At 38.2% G+C, this 22807-nt stretch overlaps 1 protein-coding gene across 1 annotated transcript in view; it reads left to right on the top strand.

The window, feature by feature from the left end:
- The window catches only part of LOC108357916 (uncharacterized), a 113239-nt gene that overhangs the window by 72703 nt on the left and 17729 nt on the right, over window positions 1–22807 (top strand). The window contains exon 3 of the mRNA XM_017608999.1: window positions 22145–22671. Coding sequence (XP_017464488.1) covers window positions 22145–22671 — 527 coding nt within the window. The remainder of the gene's footprint in view (window positions 1–22144; window positions 22672–22807) is intronic.

Raw genomic sequence — 22807 nt, 5'->3', positions numbered from 1 at the left:
ACTCAAAATTGATACACCCCGGCTTACCATCTAGCGGAAGGTTTCGGAAAGGTGAAAAAACATATATTTAATACTTGCGCCGGGTATTTAATGTTCGGCTCCGCCCGAACTTAGACTTTCTTACTTGTTGATATTGTTTTTACTGAGAGTTTCTTCCATACAAACTATGTTCGACATATTTTTGTATGTGGAAGACACTGTCACCAAAAAATAATAATTGCAAAAAATCAACGAAAATTTCTGGTAACTTCAGACTTGCACTTCACTAATTGGCTCAAAAGATACATTTTCAAAATTTTTCTAAAAGATCTGATTAGAAATTGTGATCAGATGAAAGAGTCTCCGAGCCAATAATTTTGTACGGCACGGTACTTATAAGTAATCTAGGTTTCACGAAAGAAAAAAAATTAAATACAAGGTAACAATAAAATATCAGTCATTTGTTTCGTTGCTGTGAACTTGTTTCAAAACTTCTGGCTTTTGCTTAATATAATTGTAAAACTCTGTGCATGTCATTTTAACGTATTTAGGTACATACTTATATTAATCGTCAACTATTGCTCGATCAAGAACTTCAAGCGATTCTTTATGTGCTATGGTGCACTCATCCAAAGAGTTTAAATTTTTGTAATACTTTTTCCATACCGGATGCTCTGGAAATATTGCACGCGATTATATGTTCAGTGGGAGCTCAAGAGCTGCATTAGCAATGCTTCCACCTGGTAACAATGTCGCTGCAATTCCAGACGAAGCGATAGCTCAGGTAACGTAATTTTTTGATCGAACCGTTGCCAGAATCCATCTGATTAGGAATGTTTTTCTAGTTCCTCCTGGCGCATCCAAAAAGAAGGTCTCCCAACTCTGTAATTTATCATTTGCATCTTCTTATTTGGCGCTGTAACCGCATACGCGATTTTGGCTGAGTTCGACAAAGCACGCCAGTTATTTCTCCTTGTGCCAACTGACGCCAATTGGAAATGCCACGTGAAGCCAAGTCCTTTTCCACTTGGTCTCTCCATTGCATTGGGGCCTCTCTCTTCCCCTGCTACCACTAGCAGATTGCGAGTTGAATACTTTGAGATCTGGAACGTCGGATCCTATTCCAACGACATGGCCAAGCCAGCGGAGCCGCTCTATTTTCATTCGTTGCACTATGCACGTTCCGTTGTAAAGCTCATACAACTCATCGTTCCATCATCTTTCTCGCTAATACTCCAAAAGCCGTCTCATCGAATGTTGTCATTGCCTAAGCTTCTGCACCATATAACAGCTCGGGCATGATGAGTGACTTATAAAGTGTGGTTTTTCTACGTCGATAGAGGACTTTACTCTCAAATTGCCTACTCAGTCTAAAGAAGCACTTGTTGGCAAAAGTGATTCTGCTTGGGATTTCCATGTTGATATTTTTAACGGTGATAATGCTGGTTCCCAAGTAAACGAAATTCCCCACTTTTCCGAAATTATAATTGTCAACAGTGACCAAGGCGCGAATGCGCTAACTGTTTATTTTATGACAGGAGATACTACTTCGTCTGAGGATGCCGATGTCGACACACGCCAGGAATTACACGCTCTTTTAAAAACATGTTCCTGTATGGTTCAGTTCTGCAGCTCTTATTATCTTAACATTTGCATCATGCGATCGTAAATGCCCTTCTGCTTTCGCTTTAATTTGGGAATCTTTTATCAGGAATATGAGTTCACAATAGTAATGATAATCATAATCATAATAATATTATCTCATGTTATTCAAAATTTCTTTACTCGAAATATATGTAGTAGCCTATGGCGACCACAAACGAAATTGTTTACGATTAAAAGTTAACTGATTTATAATGCTAGGGAATGGAGTCAACAATTTTAAGTTTTCATTAAGTATTTTTTAAACAGCTTTCATGGGATAATTTTTTGTTTTCATTGCTCTTTTATCATTTTGTTATTTGATTCAGTAGTTTTTAACCGACTTCAAAAAAAGGAGAACGTTAGGTATCAATTCCTCGGAATATTTTTTTTATGTATGTTACCGCATAACTTTAGACCACGTCAACCGATTTCCAGGTGGTCCCATACTAATTTGGTTTAGATCCGATCATTGGATCATGAAAAAATTACCAGTACTAGTAAATTTTAATATGAGAATAGAAGTCGGTTGCGTTTTTTGCTTAAAAATTACTTGTTTATTCATTTTTTACATTAAGTAACTTGTGTACCAGCTCTTCGTTGACAATATGATCACTTCGTTTGACAAGATGTTCTATATTTATTTAAACTGTTCGGATTTTGGATAAGTGGAAAGATTTAAAAAATAGTAAAGCTTACCCAAACACTTTTCGTTTGGAATCAGTTATGTAATATTTCATTCAATTTCAATATTTTCAGTCTTTACTTTTAAATAGGTGGTAATCCTATTAAAAATATTTTCAAATCAAGATTTTTCAAATAACTTTCGTTTGGCACCCATATTGTACCTCAAATATATTTTCGATTGTAAGTCATCTTAAACCTATTTACTTTGACACCCACATTGCAATATTACATTAATTTAATCAATCCAAGACGGTACACCTTAATTCTTAATAATATACATATGTACGCACACATGTACACTAGGGCGATTCAAAATTGGAACTTTTTTGAATTTCGACTGAGAACGTTCGGATTCTTGAAGATAAGAGGGAAAACAAGTTCCTTCTAAAACTTCAGCTTATTTGAACAAGATTTAGAGGTCGCTCAACGCTGTTGATCTTGTCGGATTTCGTTCAAATTTCGTAGGTAGGTTCCAAAATATTAGCTTATTTGAACTCAGTTTATATAAGTTCGATAAATTAGTTTTAAACACATTTATTAATTAGTTTGTAACTAAGTTTTGCCTTATGAAAAATTAATATTTGCATTGTTTTTTTTTTTTGTTCCTTAGCCACTGAGCGTATGGTTAATACACCTAAGATCACATTGTAATTCATATAATTAGTGGACCTCAACAATTAATATTATTAAAAGTCAAATAAAAAAAAACACCAGATAAATATCACTCATATGCCATGCTGAATCCAAGTATTTTCCTAGTCATTGCAAATATTCTAGTATAATAATAATATTTTGGCGCTTACACCTTTGCTAAGTATTTGGCTAAGCTTCTCCTCCAATTTGTGGTGTGTGTCTTGATGTTGTCACAAAAAGACGGGGGACCTACAGTTTTACGCGTGCGTAAAAGAGAAGGCACGCCCCTGTTGCGCACTTTCGCCACAGTTATAACGAGTTGTCCCTTCTTGTTATTAATATTTGCTTGTGCGGCCGCTGTAGTAGAGTGGTTTGAGGTATGTACTACCTCACCATAACACCTGGACTCGATCCCTGGTCCCAGCAACATTAAAGGAAACTTTTAAAAACAAAATCTTTCTTAACAGCGGTTGTTCCTCCGTGCAGTGTTGGGCAAATTTGAATGGCAAGAACAATTAATTTATTAATTAGTTGTTAATTTCTATCACTACTACTATCACTACTAACAAGTGGTTAATTATAGTTGTGGAGAATAAGAATTAACAATTCATTATTTGTAATTGTTGTGGAGAATAACGGTGATATTCTTCAGTTAAGAATTAAAAATTTTGTCATTGGTTTGTAAATTTTATTAAAAATCGACGATTATAAATGCCTACTATATAGGCCAGGGATGTGAATATGATAACCACGCACAACCCAGGCCTGTGCCGTATTTTTATTTTTAATTATAATGCCGAATTTCCACTAGGCTTTGAAATGGCAAAAAATGCATGATATTTAAAAAATGCCATGTGGAAATGAACTTAATGACTATTTTTTACACATAGAAGCACGATGATTTTTTAACGCCCAACTTTGTCATTTGCCATTTAATGCCTAGTGGAGATCCAGTATAAGTAGGCTAATTGTTATCAAAAAAGTAATTGCAATTAAATTATTTGCCGTGTGCAATACCCAACTAAATGTTTAATTGCAATTAATTTAACTGCAATTACTTTATTAATAAATTAACAAAATGATTGAAAAAGTAATTGATTAACGCTCAACACTGCCTTCGTGTGTATTTCTGCCTTGAAAAAGCTTCTCCCCGCCTTTTTGTGACCACATCAAGACACGCACCACAAATTGGAGGAGAAGCTTGGCCAAACACTTATCGCCAAAATATTATTATTAATACTATAAATATTTGCAATGACTAGAAAAATACTTGGATTCAGCATGACATATGAGTGATATTTATCTGGTGATTTTTTTTATTTGATGTTTAATAATATTAATTGATGAGGTCCACTAATTATATGAATTACAATGTGATCTTAGGCGTATTAAGCATACGCTCAGTGGATAAGGAACAAAATAAATAATGCAAGTATTAATTTTTTATAAGGCAAAACTTAGTTACTAACTATTTAATAAATGTGTTTAAAACTAATTTATCGAACTTATATAAACTGAGTTCCAATAAGCTATTTTGGAACTTACGTACGACCTTTCAACGAAATCCGGCAAGATTTGATGAAAATATACCTATTTGTTAATAAAGATGCATCTAAAATATGTAGTTTCCGGAAAACAAACAACAGCGTTGAGCGACCTCTAAATCTTGTTCAAATAAGCTGAAATTTTAGAAGGAACTTGTCTTCCCTCTTATCTTCAAGAATCCGAACATTCTCAGTCGAAATTCAAAAAAGTTCTAATATTGAATCACCCTAATGTACACATTTACTTATTAGAAACTGGCAAAAACTTTTCCCGCCAAATTAACTCTTTTAAATTCTCCTCCAAACAGTTTTACTGCTTTGAGGTTGAACTCAATTCTATTGTAAACAGCGCGGGTACTTATTTTCCCGTAATCAACCAGGAACGACCATCAGCCACCACCCATCTTCCGTATCCGCTTTACATTTGTACATACATATGCATACATAAATAATAAAGGCCTGCAAATGTTGAACTATAGAACATAGCGACATGTGTCACATGCCAGTGCCGGTTCATATTATGTCGCTTATACATGTTTCACAATAACATATGAAGACACTGTCGAATAATTGAAATCAAATCATGCATCAAATCTATGCATGTCAACACAAGCAACACATGCGACATAGTCAACATTATTAATTACATTTTATATACGGGAACAGATTTTGTAAATTTTTTTAAGCAAGTAGCAACGACATGCTAAAACAGTATGTTTGAGATGGAATGACATGGCACAACAGCTTGTTTGAGTTGACATTACATAGCAATGCATGCAATTTTTGAAAAGGACATTTTTACAGAAAATGTTGAGTTTTGCAGTTCTTTAATAAATAATAATAAATCAAACATATTTGACAAAGGACTAATTTTCAAGTCAAGTCATTTATTCTATCAATTATGCAAATTGAGTTAAATTTTTAAGCAGTTGGCAACCCTCCTAAAATATATTTGCGGCTGTAAACCTTCCTAAGAATCTAAAGCTTGTTACCGACATTGCAATATTTCATTTATTTTATCAATTTAACTGAGTTAAAATTTTCAAATAGGTGGCAGACCTCCTCAAAAATATTTCCTACAGTCATTGTTCTTAAACCTCTTTAATTTGATACCTATATTGTAATATGTCATTTATTTTATTATTTTATTATTTATTTAGTGGTAACCCTCCTCAAACATATTTTCTGCAGTCAGTTTTCTTAAAACTCTTTAGTTTCGACAGTTGACAACCCTCCTAAAATATATTTGCGGCTGTAAACCTTCCTAAGAATCTAAATCTTGTTACCGACATTGCAATATTTCATTTATTTTATCAATTTAATTGAGTTAAAATTTTCAAATAGGTTGCAACCCAACATTTCCAACAGTTATCTTTCTGAAACCTATTTAATTTGATACCCACCTTGCAATATTTCATTTGTTTTATCAATTGAACCGAGTTAAAATTTTCAAATTGGTGGCAGCCCTCCTCAAAAATATTTCCAACGGTTATCTCAAGTAGCACACTGGTGTATAACTTGCTGTAAATTTCTGAATTTTGGTACAATTTATCAGATTTATACCGAAATTCGTAAATTTACACCAAGTTATCTTTTTTAAACCTCTTTAATTTGATTTTATTGTGATATTTAATTTATTTTATCAATATAACTGGATTTAAAAATTTTCAAACAGGTGGAAACTCTCCAAATTTTTGTAATATACATCATCCCGGTATTATACCGAACAACAAAAAAAAAATTCTTCAAATCAATTCAGCGGCTCCCGAGTTTTGATGTCTGTGACAAACGAACAACATTTTTATATATATAGATACAGATTTCTAAATCAAGATTTCTCAAATGCCTTTAGTTTGGTAGCAATATTGATTGTATTTCACTTATTTTACCAATTTAATTGAGTCAAATTTTCAAACAAGTAGCAACCCTGCTCAAACATTTTTTTGACTGTGGGTCTTTTAAAAACTCTTTAGTTTGATACCCACATTGCGATATTTCATTTGTTTATTCAATTTAACTGAGTTAAAATTTAAAATAGGTGGAAGCCCTCCTCAAAAATATATCCAACAGTTATCTTTCTGAAACTTCTTTAATTTGATACTCATGTTGTAATATTTCATTTATATTATCATGTAATTTAGTTAAATTTTCAAACAGGTGGCAACCCTCCTCAGACATATTTGCGGCTGTAAGCGTTCTTAAATCTCTTTAGTTTGACACCCACATGGCGATATTTAATTTATTTTATCAATCTGACTAGGTTAAAATTTTAAAATAGTTGTCAACCCTCCTCAGAACTATTTCCAGCAGTTATCTTTCTTAAACCTCTGTAATTTGATACCCATATTGTAATAATTCATTTATTTTGTCAATATAATTGGGTTTAAAAATTTTCAAATAGGTAGCAACCCTCCTCAAATATATTTCCAGCAGTTATATTTCTTAAACTTCTTTAATTTGATACCCATATTTTAATAATTCATTTATTTTATCAATATTATTGGGTTAAACAATTTTCAAATAGTTGGCAACTTTCCAAATTTTTGTGATATCTTTGATTCTGGTGTTATACCGAACAATACAAAAAAAATTTATTAAAATCGGTTCAGCCGTTCTCGAGTTTTGACGACCGTGGCATACGAACACAACATTTATTTATTTATTTGTATGTAGATTGAAAATACATCAACAGGCTATTCACTATTCCTTAAAAGCTCCAAGTAAATGCAGGCCACATGTAAACAAAAAACAGCTGATATGCACTTCAACACTTTATCCATTTTTACCCGGAGAAAAAGTCCGGTCTGTTTCGGGCAGGAAGAAGAAGACACTTACGATCCAGTATTTACGTTCCAATTTTCGCTCTCTATTACCCATTTTGTGGTTACGGGAATGATTTCTTTGCTGTTTTGGGCACCCACGGGGTCCCGCCTTGCGTACGGGAAAGAACCTAATGTGATCTTGTCTTTTAAGTCATTGAACGCAAATGCGCTCTCAATGATAAACAAACTAGAGGAAGATAAACAAGCTCTTGAGAAAACAGTAAATGAGCTCAAACAAGAAGTTAATTATCTAAGACAGCGAAAGAGGGAAAAATGCGTTGAAATAATTGGTTCTCCCGATGTAAGCAATAACAATGCGTTCGATTATGATTTTAGAGATTGACAACTGCTGTGAAAAAAGTAAGAAAGTCTAAGTTCGGGCGGAGCCGAACATTAAATACCCGGCGCAAGTATTAAATATATGTTTTTCACCTTTCCGAAAGCTCCAGCTACATGGTAAGCCGGGGTGTATCAATTTTGAGTAAATTAGCGTCCTTAAATTTCGAAATATTGAAGTTCCAAGCATTTCTGAAATGTGCCGTTATATGAAAAGCAGCCGTAATTTTCGTCCGATTTCAATTATTTTCAACGATTTGCTTTTATGTGGCAAGCACAATAACCATACCGAGTGTGGTACAAATTGGTATATGTGATCATAAGTGGGTGGTGCCACGCTTTTTTAAATTTTATCATAAACGTATTTCTTGGTAAAGAATTGTTGCAAGNGTGCCGTTATATGAAAAGCAGCCGTAATTTTCGTCCGATTTCAATTATTTTCAACGATTTGCTTTTATGTGGCAAGCACAATAACCATACCGAGTGTGGTACAAATTGGTATATGTGATCATAAGTGGGTGGTGCCACGCTTTTTTAAATTTTATCATAAACGTATTTCTTGGTAAAGAATTGTTGCAAGCATTAATTTTGAATAAATTAGCTTTAATATTTACTGATTTATCGAAGATTTCATATTTCTCTAAATTACCTTTATATGGGATGTGGGAGTGGTTATTGCCCGATCTTAAAAATTTTCGGTCATTTGGTATGCTGTACCAAGGCCAACAACTGTGCCAAGTTTGGAAGAAATTGGTGCAGCGGTTACCAAGATATACACATGTAACCATAAGTGGGCGTGGCTACGCCCATTTTCCAAAAATTTATAATATTCTTATTTTTCGTCTAAAAATTATTGTAAATATCAATTTTGAGTGAATTATCTTCAGTAGTTACTAAAATATCGCAGTTTTCGTATTTCTGAAAATTACCGTTATATGGGAGGTAGGCGTGGTTATTGTCCGATTTTGTCCATTTTCAATACCCATCCATCTACGCCCGAAAGAAGTGCACGTACCAAGTTTCGTGAAGATATCTCAATTTTTACTCGAGTTATCGTGCGCACAGACAGACGGACGGACGGACAGACAGTCACCGCTTAATCGATTTCTCTATTCATTCTGCTTATTTATGTATACATTTGTCTATATCTATCACGATTCGTTTTGCCTGTTACAAACAACCGTTATGTGAACAATGTTATAATACCCTTGTGCACAAGTGCGCTCGGGTGTAAAAACAAAAGACAAAAATAACAACATTCTTTGCGTGGATTTAGTTTCACTGTATACCAAAAAATGCATTATAAAGCAGCTGTAGGTGTGTGTTGGCTGTAGGACCAACAACAACATCTGCATCAATGATAGCATATCATATAGTACCAGGAAGCTTTACAAGGCAGCTTTAGCACAACAAAAAGCTCTCAATGGATTCGCAATGGTAAAGTGTTAATGCTCAAAAATTAAGGAGGTACGATATTGACAATAAATTCGACTGAGGATCTCTATAAAGTAAACAGTTGTCTATTTACACCTTCGACTACATTACTAAAAGGAATATGTTCAATGATGATCCTAATTCCAAGTTATTCAATATGCCTCTTGAAAATTGTAATAATGTTAACTGTAACTATTACATCGCCAATCCAAACAATTTTTTTTTTATTCAACAAAATATAAGTAGTATGCGTAAAAAGTAAGTAAGTAAGTCAGCCTGACTTCATTTTTTTAACGGAAACCTGGATTTATGAAGAAGAAACTTCTGTATATAGCATTCCCGGCCATACGTTTAACGCAAATTGTAATAATAAGTACGCAGTAGGAGGGGTTGCTGCCTTTACCAAAAGTGAACATCTTTGCGAATTTACACCATACAGTTTTCCCAGTGCTGATCAGTGTTGCCAGAACTTTTTGGACCAACCGGCTAAATCGGCAAAAAATACCTGCTAAAAACGGCTAACTGTTTCAACTAAATTTCACATGTTTTATTTAAATAAATCACAAGTAGAAAGACTAGTTCTTGGAGAGAAGTTGCAAGTTCAAGCTGGAAAAATTTTGCAATTAGGAAAAACATATGATTGTGACACATGGTTGGATTTTTTGTCGACGATAATTTGAATAAGCAAGTTTGTTAAATTTAAAAATTTACAAACTTGAGTGATTTTAAAATGAAAAATGTAAGTTAATACTTGTTTACTTAATTAATTAGGCAATTTAAATTATTTAAAAGGTGGACGGCTGAAAAAACTGTATTCGTAATCCGAATACAATCTCAACCAGAGTCGATATTGGAAACCCGACAGTTACGAACAAACCTATTGTCTTCCCAGAATTTTGCTTTACATAGAAATTTGTGCTGCTCGGTTTTTGGAATTTAAATAAGTTCTCAGCAAAAAATTAAAAAAAAAAATACACATAAAAATATAAATTTTTCCTTTATCTCAAACCTTTAAGCGTGGGCAACAATGATGTAATTTAGTTAAGACCGAATTGAATATGCGCTATCTAGGAAGACAATACCTGTAATATTTATTCTATGTGTTGGCACTATATCCAAACACAAACGCGTGTTAAGCAAACAGCGAAACAATCTGTTATTTTCTTAGTTTGCGAATAAAACTTCACACTTTAATTTAAGACATTCATAACAAAAATTTTTTGAAAAAAATCCCCGCTACGGCCTTTTTTAGAAAAAAAATATTCGTTTAAAATAAAAATAAGCGAAATCGGCCCAATTTTATATAACCCTGCCTGACATGAAAATGTTCTCCGCGATAAGGCTAGCAGCCATTTCTAACAGATTTTAGATCTCTTAGTTAAAAATGGAAACATATATATTTGAGTTTTAAGAAAACAAGGCAATAGCAAGATCGGCTAAAACGGCTATTTTATTTACAAAACGGCTACCAAATCGGCTGCCGAAACCGAAATTTTTCCGGCTTTTTGCTATCACAACCGGCTAAATCTATCTGGAAAACGGAAAATATGGCAAGACTGGTGCTGATATGCTGAAAGTGCAATGCTCAGTAAATGGCCACAATCTCTCTTTTTTCTGCGTTTACAGGTTTCATGATAATGCCCTTAATGAAATGTTTTTGAACCATCTAAGCGAGGTACTAACTGCCGATAAGTCAGAAAACTTAGTGATTTTGGGAGACATTACCTTAATATCCTCCAGGACTCGAGTTTGGTTGACAAATGTTTGCTCTTGCTGTCAGGTCATGGTTTAGAATGCTGTATCAACCAACCAACTAGAATAACATCGTAATCATGTATTGATCACATATTTGTACGTTGCAAGCGGTTACGCGAGTTTCTTGTTAGCAGCTCTGTGCATACCTTAAAGTATCTGATCTCTGCCTAACCTGTCTGTGCTTTGAAAATTTAGTATGCAAAACTTGGGGCTAAATACCAAATCAAATAGTCACGCGAATTGTCACTATTATTTTAAACGAAAGGCTTAGATTCTAATCTTGGGATAAAGTTTATGCTGAAGCAGATCCGTCTAAAGCTTATGACATTTTCATGGCCTTACTTAGTCCTCATGCAGAACCGAGCACTAAAACACTTCAAGCGATAAGTTCCAAGAACAAAAATTTAAAGCCATGGATGTGTTCTGACTTGCTTAGAAAAATCCGCAGAAAAAATAAACTACACAAAAAGTAACAAAACATCCTGGTATTGGGATTCATAAGTGCCAGTATGAGCAATTGTGCAAAGAAATTTGTAATGAGACTGCCACATACAAAAATAATTATTACATGAATGAATTCAACAAGTTCAAAGGAAACAGTACTAGGAAAGAGTGGAAGCTGGATAGCCTATTAAACAGATCGGTTGTACGAGCTAATTTCCCCACTTAAAATGTAAATGGGTTACAGACAGGGGCGGATCCAGCGGCGGGTTTTGGGGGTTAAACTACGTGTCAGTCAGTGGCGGACCCACGGGGGTGTTTTAATACATAGACGCCATATTATACATACATATGCGCCATATTAAAACACACCCCGTGCGTCCGCCACTAACTGGCACGAAGTTTAACACTCAAACCCCCCCCCCCCCCCCCCCCCCCCCCCCCCCCCCCCCCCCCCCCCCCCCCCCCCNGAAAGTTCCTCAAATGCTAATATGTGTAGTGGTCTTGACAAAGAACCTTCTCAGGGTTCAAGGTGTCGTAAAGAAACACAAACGCTCATACCGCTGGAAACTTTTCAAATAAGTACTTTTGTGGAAACGATAGTTCATAACATTTTATGTCACTTAATATTTTTTTTAGCATATTTTCGGAACCATTAAAGAATGCCGAAGTAATTCCATTATTTAAGAAAGATGACAAAAAGGAACTCAATAATTATAGGCCTATACCAATTCTACCTGTTTTTTCAAAAATTTACGAAAAAGTTAAAACGGGTAGTAAATAATCTGGATACAACTAACTTTTTTAGTTAAGTACAATATGGCTTTATACTTATGTTATCAACAGAGGATGCTATGTTAAACTTATAAGTATTAATAACAAGAAAATATATGCAGCTTTATTTGTAGATATAACCAAAGCATTTGACACTGTTGATCATAAAATTTTGTTAAACAAATTATACAAATGTGGATTGTGAGGTTCTATTTATGATTGGTTTACTTCATATTGGGAAAATAGGAAGCAAAGAGTAAAAATCAATAATGCTTATAGTTCCTATATTACAATAAGCTCAGGTGTTCCACAAGGTTCCGTGTTAGGTCCCATACTGTTGCTAATTTATATAAATTCTTTAATCTCACAAAATTTTATAAGTAAAACTGTAGCTTTTGCAGATGACATGGCTGGCACTTTTGAAGCGGATAGTGTTCTTGACTTAACTGCTAACGTTAATAATGATTTCAGTATATTAAAACATTGGTTTTCGGCGTATAAGCTGGTTATGAGTGATAAAACCAAAATTATGAAATTTAGTACTGAGGCGTAAATATATGTCCTACAAATACTACTTCCATTGCCTACAACGATCACTGATCGTGCACATCGAAATGTTTCCATATTAAGTGCGTAAAAAATTTAAAAAACTTAGGCTTACTCTTTGATTGGAAATTAAATTCGAAAGAGCACACTGGTGCACTAAAGCGCTATTCGCTGGGTGTTATTAGTGTATCTCTTAAAGCCTGTCTGTTCTATTAAATCATTAACCAGCCTCTATTATGGAATTTGGGATTCGAAAATTCGATATGGATTAGTTTGTTGGGGCGGAAAACATAAAAATAAAATCTACCCTTTATTAGTTTCTCAAAAGCATATTATTCGAAAGATTTGCATGCAAAATTGGTTAGTGAGCAGCTTGGAGTTATTCAATAAGTTGAAAGTGCTTCCCCTGAAGCATTTATCCTTTTGTAAGGTTCTTAGAGTATTCTTTAAAAACAGTGGTCATTTATCAAATGGCAACTATGGCTTAAGAACAAATAACCTTAATTTAGCTATTGTGCCGGCATACAATCTTCAGCACTTGCTCTATTCTTACTCTTCAATCGCCCCTAGGCTGTATAATAGAGTACCCGACTCTCTACGTCGTATTCGGGATAAACGGGTTTTCCTTTAAAATGGGAAATCATGGCTATTTAAACTAAATTATGCCGAAATAGAACCGCTATTAAAAGTAATAAAATAGTTTCATACAATTAATATAAAAAAAACTCTGCTTGTATATGTATACATATATTTTGTATTTTTATATCCCAACGCATTGTTCTCATTTATATTAAGATGTGACCCTATGTTCTTATATAGCAATTTATTGTAGTAACAATGTAAACTGCATTCGACTCTAGCTCTATACTGTGCAATGCTTTTAATAGACTGCAGTCACTTTTCTTTATTGTATACTTGTATAGTAATATAAATAAAATAAACCTTAAACCTTAAACGTTGCTAAAAGAACAAATATCATGATCGGTTAAGCGAACGTGTTATATTGGCTGAGTAAAACATCGATGTCAACGAATGGAATTTTAACGATATGGACATAGCTCAGCGAATCAAAATACAATGGCTATGTTAGCTTTTTCATGTCGTACAAAGGGACAAAACGCCCCAGCTGTGAAAGTATTTAAGTAAGAGTAACGACATTCATGTGCTGGAGTCTGCCGCGTCTGTTCGCCAGTAGGTGCGGCTGCAAGCGGGTGTCTGTCTAGGAGCAAGCGGCTCGCTATATAAGCGTGTGTTCGGCTGCGAAACCACCCCCGTCCCAGCAATGGATTGTGCGCTGGGTTTTGGACCCACCACGTAAAATCAGGCTCCAATGAAAAGACAAACAAAGCCTCGGATGAGAACCCGCCTTTTGTGACGACCACGACAACGTTTAATGGACTACGATTTGAGGGCATGCACCTGGAATGACCGGACCATTAATGGGGAAGGTGCTTCTGTCCGGCTGGTTGATGTCCTCATAAGGACAAAAGCTGACATCACCGCTATTCAAGAAATATGTTGGACGGGGCAAGGCAAAAATGTCTGGGGCCTTGCGACGTCTACTACAGCTGCCACGTAAAGGAGCACGAATTCGGTGTTGGATTTATGGTGGGAGAGAGACTCCGTCGCCGAGTACTGTTGTTCACCCCGGTGGACGAGCGTTTAGCCACAATCCGCATCAAAGCTAGATTCTTCAACATCTCGCTAATCTCAGCCCATGCCCCGACGGAAGAAAAGGACGAGGCGTCCAATGATCTTTTCTATGAGCGCTTGGAGCTCACATACGAGCACTGCCCCGCCATGATATCAAAATCGTGTTTGGCGACTTCAATGCCAGGGTGGGCGAGGAAGGGATTCTTGGAACCACCATCGGAAAATTTAACCTCCACGATGAAACGCCCGACAACGGATTGAGGCTGATATATAGGCCGTACTGGGTTTAAGCATGAAAGGATCCATGAAGCTACGTTGTTGTCTCCAGATCGAAAAACGAGAAACCAAATCGATCATGTTGTGAAAGACGAAAGGCACGCTTCCAATGTTTTGGACGTGCATACACTCCGAGGTCCAAACATCGGCTCGGATCACTATCTTGTTGCAGCTAAGATACGCACCCGCCTTTGTGTAGCAAAAAATGTGCGCCCAAAAATGCAAGGAAAGCTTAACGTCGAAAAGCTGCAATCACAACAGACGGCCAGTACATTCGCTACTCGACTCTCACACCTGCTCTCAGAGAGCACTCTTCAACAGTCCGACATATGCGAGCAGTGGAATCACATTTGCCGTTCATTAAGTACCGCCACCGAAGAAGTAGTCGGATTCCAGCGAGCCCGAAAGAACAACTTTTACGATGAGGAGTATCGAGAAGCTGCAGGGAAAAAAGATGGCGCATATAGAGCCACGCTGCCATCGGGCGCAACGTAAGCCACGTGGGACCGTTACAGGGAGCTGAGGAGGGAAACGAGATATATTTGCCGCATTAAGAAGAGAGAGGCTGAAATACGCAAATACGAAGAGCTTGAAATGCTGGCCGACAGGAAAAATCTCGAAAATTTTATCAGAGAGTTAGGCGACTTACGGAAGGTTTTAAGGACAGGGCGAACTCTTGTAAGAACAACAATGGTGACCAAGTAACTGATGTCTAGAACATACTTACATTATGGAGGCAAGACTTTTCCACCCTATTGAATGGCAACAACTCTGAAATCTGTAGAGAAGACGAACCCGACCCCCCGGTCGATGATGACGGAGTCGATATTCCACCACCTCACCATTACGAGGTACGAATAGCTGACAGCATGCCAGTTGAGCTATTCAAGAACGGCGGCGAGGAGTTTATAAGTTGATGAGTCAGATGAATGCATGCCCGACGACTGAAATTTAAGTGTGATCCACCCAATCCACAAGAAAGGCGACCCCGCCATTCGCGCCAACTACCGCGGGATCAGTCTCTAAGCATAGGTTACAAGGTCTTATTGAGCGTGTTGTGTGAAAGGTTGAAGCCCACCGACAATGAGCTGATGGGGCCTTATCAGTGTGGCTTTAGACCTGGCAAGTCCACCATAGACCAGGTATCCAGAAGTGATGGACGGTGACGAAATTTTATAAGCTCTGGATGAAGGTTAAACAAATAAACCTTCATCACTCTAAAGCAGCTTCTGCAGCTCTGCTCCTGCACCTCAGTGATAGAGGGGAGGAGTTAGTTTTTGTCCAAGAGCCCTGGGTTTTTTAGCACAGGGTTTGTGGATTTAACTCTGATGCTTACCGCATAGTGCAGGCCCCTGTGGCAGGTAAGATCAGAGCATGTATATTAATCAAAAACTGTATTTCTTATAATTTACTCACACAGTTCAGCGATGAAGATACGGTGAGCATCTCTGTGGAAAGCCCATCCACAACACTCTGGCTGTTCAGTACCTACATGGCCTACGATCGCCGAGACTGCCCTCCCGCTCGGTTACTGGACGTAGTGAAAGCGGCCAACTCTAGGAAGTTTCCCATAGTTGTCGGGGCCGATGCAAATGCGCATCATGCGGTATGGGGATCTACCGACATCAACCCCAGGAGTGAGTTGTTACTTGATTTTATACTATTATATAATCTAGCCATCTGTAATATTGGTGATAAACCCACTTTTGTTACCTCAATTAGGAAGGAGGTATTAGATATTACCTTAACCCCTAGCTCTTTCTTTGAGAGTATTAGAGAGTAGAAGGTACTGAACGACCATTCATTCTCTGATCACATGTATCTCTCATTTGTAATCTCCTGTGAACTTCTGGCCTCGGCCACTTACAGAAATAAGAGACGTACTGACTGGACTAAGTTTAAGAAAGTACTCTCGAGGAATTTGCTCAATAACGCTTCTCCCAGTAAGCTAGGCTTACTGTCACCATCTGATGAAGCGGAGCTTTCTCTCACAAACTTTGCTTCTCTCGGTGATTTAAGCTCATCGGAACAAATTGAGGAAGTCGTTGATTGCATTACCGAAACCTGTAATTCGGCCTTCTCTACTTCCTGCCCACTTGTATTTCCGCGACAAAGAAAAAAGCCACACTGGTGAAGCAAAGAAATCGCCTCGCTAAGGAAGGAAAGTAGGAAACTCTTTAATGCGGCAAAGCGCGATGGTTGTTGGACTGCATACAAGGCAGCCCTGAAGAAATTTAAAAATGCCACCAGGAAATACCAAAGAGCTCCTGGAAGGATTACTGCGATAGTATTGAGGGCCAGTCGGAGGGAAATCGCCTGCGAAAGGTGCTTGCGAAAAGTCCGACGAACCCGATGTATATTCTCGTGAGGAAATGCTTGAAGTCATAATGAACGCGCACTTTCCAGGGTGTACTGCGCAGCCCGACACTGCGGTTATTATGGCCGTCGACTTCAGCGGACTTTATTGATGTAAAAAGGGTAGACTGGGCCATAAAGTCCTTCCAGCCCTACAAATCTTCAGGCATGGATGGTATTCGCCCTGCCCAACTTCAGTCAGCATCTGACGTTTTATGTCCGATACTTGTCTTAATCTATAAGGGTTGTATTAAACTTAGTTTCATACCCAAGGGCTGGACCCTGGCAAAAGTTGTGTTTATTCCCACGACCCTCCCTCTTTAAACCAAGTGACTTTCGACCGATAGGCCTTACTTATTTCTTTCTCAAAGTTCTGGAAAGACTTCTAATAATCTCGCTAGCTGTCAACACGCCTACTGGAAAGGTAGGTCTGTGGATACAGCTTTGCATAGGGATGTAGACCCTCCCACGTTAAACCAAGTGACTTTCGACCGATAGGCCTTACTTCTTTCCTTCTCAAGGCTCTGGAAAGACTTCTACACTCTCAGATCCGGCAGGAAATTGTTGTAAATAATCTCGCTAGCTGTCAACACGCCTACTGGAAAGGTAGATTTGTGGATACAGCTTTGCATAGTATTGTCAGCACCATTGAAAAGGCTCTCGCTTTTAAGGAATTTGCACTAGGCGTGTCCCTAGATATCGAGGGTGTCTTCAATAATGTTCTCCCGGGAGCGGTTCTTCAAGCCCTAACTCGCCTTGGGCTGGATCACCTTATGGTCGACTTTGTTCATCGCCTCTTAGGCAGTAGAGCTATTTATTCGGAGATGGGGGAGGTATATGTAACAAGATATGCAAGACGGGGAACCCCACAAGACGGTGTTCTCTCCCCACTTCTTTGGAATCTAACGGTGGATACCCTGCTGTCACGGTTGCAAGGTACAGGTTGCCAAGTCATTTCTTACGCGGATGATCTTGCCCTGGCGGCAATTGGTAAGCACCCCCCAAGTTCTATGTGACTTAGTTCAAGGCGCCTTACNTCAGGCATGGATGGTATTCGCCCTGCCCAACTTCAGTCAGCATCTGACGTTTTATGTCCGATACTTGTCTTAATCTATAAGGGTTGTATTAAACTTAGTTTCATACCCAAGGGCTGGACCCTGGCAAAAGTTGTGTTTATTCCCACGACCCTCCCTCTTTAAACCAAGTGACTTTCGACCGATAGGCCTTACTTATTTCTTTCTCAAAGTTCTGGAAAGACTTCTAATAATCTCGCTAGCTGTCAACACGCCTACTGGAAAGGTAGGTCTGTGGATACAGCTTTGCATAGGGATGTAGACCCTCCCACGTTAAACCAAGTGACTTTCGACCGATAGGCCTTACTTCTTTCCTTCTCAAGGCTCTGGAAAGACTTCTACACTCTCAGATCCGGCAGGAAATTGTTGTAAATAATCTCGCTAGCTGTCAACACGCCTACTGGAAAGGTAGATTTGTGGATACAGCTTTGCATAGTATTGTCAGCACCATTGAAAAGGCTCTCGCTTTTAAGGAATTTGCACTAGGCGTGTCCCTAGATATCGAGGGTGTCTTCAATAATGTTCTCCCGGGAGCGGTTCTTCAAGCCCTAACTCGCCTTGGGCTGGATCACCTTATGGTCGACTTTGTTCATCGCCTCTTAGGCAGTAGAGCTATTTATTCGGAGATGGGGGAGGTATATGTAACAAGATATGCAAGACGGGGAACCCCACAAGACGGTGTTCTCTCCCCACTTCTTTGGAATCTAACGGTGGATACCCTGCTGTCACGGTTGCAAGGTACAGGTTGCCAAGTCATTTCTTACGCGGATGATCTTGCCCTGGCGGCAATTGGTAAGCACCCCCCAAGTTCTATGTGACTTAGTTCAAGGCGCCTTACGCATCGTGGATAACTGGTCCAAAGAAGTAGGACTTAGTGTCAATCCGGCAAAAACGGCCATGGTTCTGTTTTCAAAGAAAACGAAAGCTTTCCGGCTACAACCTCCTTCTTTGAACGGTATCGCACTGACTTTCTCGAAGGCGTTATTCTTGACAGAAAGTTAACTTGGCGGCGCAATATAGAAGAGCGCTGCAAGAAAGCTATAACTGCTATGTATGCCTGTAAATCGGCGATAGGGAAAAAATGGGGATTGAAGCCTGACATTGCCCATTCCATTTTACTGCATAACGGTTTGGTGGCCGTTTGTAGATAAATCTACAATAAGAAACAAATTAACAGCGTTCCAAAGGGTGGCGTGCATGATGATCACGAGACCGTTACCATCGAAGCCGACTAAAGCCCTAGAGGTCTTGCTTCACTTGTTACCTGTGGACCTATATGGTAAACTATAGGCAAGCTGTAATGCTATTATATTAAATGCACTAATCAAATGGAGTGACACGAGGTTTGGGCACTCTAGAATTTTGGAAGATCTTCCAGAGGACTTTAGGCGCCTGGATTGCACAGTCCCGCCTTCGGGACTAAATAATCATTTCCAGATAAGGGTCCCCTCAAGGGAAGAATAAGGAAAGGATATGGTCCCGGTCTCGTATTCTGACTCAACAGCTCTACACTGATGGCTCCAAGTTTGATCTGAAGGTAGGAAGTGGGGTTTACTCGCAAGAACTCTCACTTAGTCCCAGTTTTCGTCTGCCAGATCTATGCAGCGTTTTTCAGGCTGGACTAATAGCAATAAATGAAGCTGCAAGTTGGCTGATCGATTCTCTAATTAATCCGAAGGCGTTAACAATATTTTCTGACAGCCAAGCGGCTATTAAAACACTTAATAGTGACAAATCTACGTCGAAGATTGTTATGGAATGTAGACGTACTCTTAATGAACTGGCAACGTGTTACGCCCCTAATGTTGTATATTTGCATTGCCTGATGGAAATCCACACCACCAGAATGTGTTTACAGTCAAACGACTACTGTCATAGCTGCCGCAATGAGGACGAACTCGAAAGCGTGGAGCACTACTTATGGCACTATCCTGCTTTGGCGAGAGCTCGCCGATGCTCGTTCCTCCATTATTCTTTTGAATGTCTGGCCGAACTGGATTCAGCCATTGTCTATGACTTTGTGCGCTTCATCAGAGCTACGTAGTGGTTCCATTACTAGAGTAAGAGGAGGGACATATATGGAGTTTCTTATATGGCATCACAACGGGCCCATGGTGGCCTAAGAGTGTCCTTTTCCTGAAGGATTAGGGCAGCCGAGATAACCTAACCTAACCTAACCTACTCCGCGCTGTCTGAATTTGGCATCCCCTCGAAACTGATTCGGCTGTGTAAAATGACGTTGAGCAATACCAGCTCCGTCAGAATTGTGAGAAACCTCTTCGAGCCGTTTCCTACCAAACGGGGTTTCAGACAGGGTGACTCCCTTTCTTGGGATTTCTTTAATCTGATGTTGGAGAAGATAATAAGAGCTGCAGAACTGAACCGCTCAGGAACAATTTTCTACAAGAGCATGCAAATGCTGGCGTATGCCGATGACATCGACTTCATCAGTAACAAGAACCGCGAAGTCTGTTCTGCCTTTTCCAAGTTGGATAAGGAAGCAAAGCGAATGGGTCTGGCGGTCAACGAAGACAAGACGAAGTATCTGCTGTCATCACACAACCAGTCAACGCAATCGCGCCTTGGCACCCACGTCACTGTTGACAGTTATAATTTCGAGAAAGTAGAGAATTTCGTTTACTTGGGAACCAGAATTAACACCGATAGTAATGTCAGCATGGAAATCCAACACAGACTCACTCTTGCCAACAAGTGCTACTTCGGACTGAGTAGGCAATTCAGGAGTATTTAAAGTCCTCTCTCGACGTACGAAAACCACACTCTAATAACCACTTATCATGCGCGTGTTGGTATATGGCACCGAAGCATGGACAATGACAACATCCGATGAGGCGGCTCTTGGAGTATTCGAGAGAAAGATTTTGCGGAATATATACCTGCCTTTACGCGTTGGCGATGGCGAGTACCGCAGATATATGATACATATATGTATGAGCTTTACAACGACATGGACATATTTCAGCGAATTAAAATAAAGCGGCTCCGCTGGCTTGGCCATGTCCTTCGAATTGACTCCGACTGTCCAGCTCTGAAAGTATTCAACTCGGAACCCATTGGTGATAGCAGACGAAGAGGGAGGCCCCCACTGCGTTGGAAAGACCAAGGCATTTCCAATTGGCGTCAATTGGCACAGAAGAGAAACAACTGGAGTCCTTTGTTGAACTCGGCCAAAATCGCTTAGGCGGTTACAGCGCCAAATAAGAAGAAGAAGAAATATGGTCAGTAAAAAGTTAATTATTTAAATCGACGAATGGTTTTATATCAACTTTTTTGAACTTCTTTTAATGTGTGTATGTACAACAAACCTCTATTGGTTACAATAGTTTTAAGCTATAATGGACAATTTTTTAGTAATAATTATTGGTTTTGAAAAAGAAAAATTTCATTTTGGCTACAACCATGCCAAGAAGTTTTCTAAATCTTCTGAATATAAAGTTTAAAAATTTTGGGTGTAAATAATCGTTAAAGTTTTTTAAACTATTATAGTTCTTCTACGAAGTTTAAAATGTGCTGGAATTTTATATGTACAAAGATATATAAATTAAATAAAAAAGGAAAAAATAGGCCAAAACTGGTCCAAATGTGGCTGACTTCATAAAAGCAGTTTGCAAAGCGACACTGGAATGCATAGAGTTCATAAACGCCATTGCCTTATTTTCGACAAAGCCGTGAGTCCATTATTGCATGGCAACTACTTTCAATGTGCAACAGTTGTCGAATTTGTGCATTGATTTTATTTGAGATGCTTTACGTTTGGCGGTTTTCAAAACAAAAGCGCAGGATTGCTTAAGATAAATTTCACAATACATACATAATTTAATTAAATACAACATACGACAAAATAATTTTGCGTTCATAACGTTTAAATTTTAAAATTTAAACTTTAAAATGTCATTTCATTTTTGATAAATCAGTGTTGCCGTGATGCATTGCTTTGCCATGCAAACTCATCTGTCGGCAGTGTTACTTTGCAAACTGCGTTTATGAAGTCAGCCTGTCACTAAACTTAATCAGCTGACCGCAAGTGTATATGTACATGCAAAAGCTTTTCAGTAATTTGCAAAACGCTTACAGAAAATAATTATAGAAATTATAGTATAAATTCATGTTTTGTAATTTAATACCCGCTTGAATTATGGGAAAGTTTTATTAATGTTTTTTTTTTTATTCTTAGGAGGCTTACCGACGTTGGGTTTGTAGTACTTTGGTACCGTATTTTGCTGAGGAACGCGACATTTATGTATCCCCAAGCGAAAATAATAACAATAATCGTAACAGCATTAAAACCGACAACCGAAGTAGCAAAACAAGGACAAAAAATAGTTATAGAACGATAAATAACGACATTATCAGCAATCAAACTGGACGATTTTTTCCTGATGAAAACGGCAATAATGAATTACCCAGTTCTAATGAGGAGGCAACGAAACGAACCAAACGCCAACTCACACAAAATAAAACAGTTTTGAATCCTTCCCTGCATGATAGCGACGTACCGCCCGCCAGCAATACGTCAGCAACCTTAAATCGAAGTAAACGCAATCTGGATGACAGATGCAATCGACAAAAACAACACCAGGAGTGGCAGCAGTGGCAACAAAAACTTACAAAACAATCGAAACAATCCAATATCTTCATATCGACTGCCAATAATGCGGATCCATGTACTGAGGATCCAGTGATATCAAAAATAATTAAACGGTAAGTCAAAGGGTCCATGCCTGATTTTGCAGAGCTTGATAATAAATTCCATAATTCGCAATCATTTCAACTCTCCTTAAACTTTTCGATGCTATTTTTGTGTAACGATTGGCATTAGCTCTCAAAACAGGACTCA

This window comes from Rhagoletis zephyria, unplaced genomic scaffold (assembly GCF_001687245.7).
Source record: "Rhagoletis zephyria isolate East Lansing unplaced genomic scaffold, Rhagoletis_zephyria_1.1 Rzeph_scaffold_00181, whole genome shotgun sequence".
NCBI lineage: Eukaryota > Metazoa > Arthropoda > Insecta > Diptera > Tephritidae > Rhagoletis > Rhagoletis zephyria.
The sequence above is the reverse complement of the archived record's forward strand: the minus strand, read 5'-3'. Positions and strand labels throughout refer to the sequence as shown.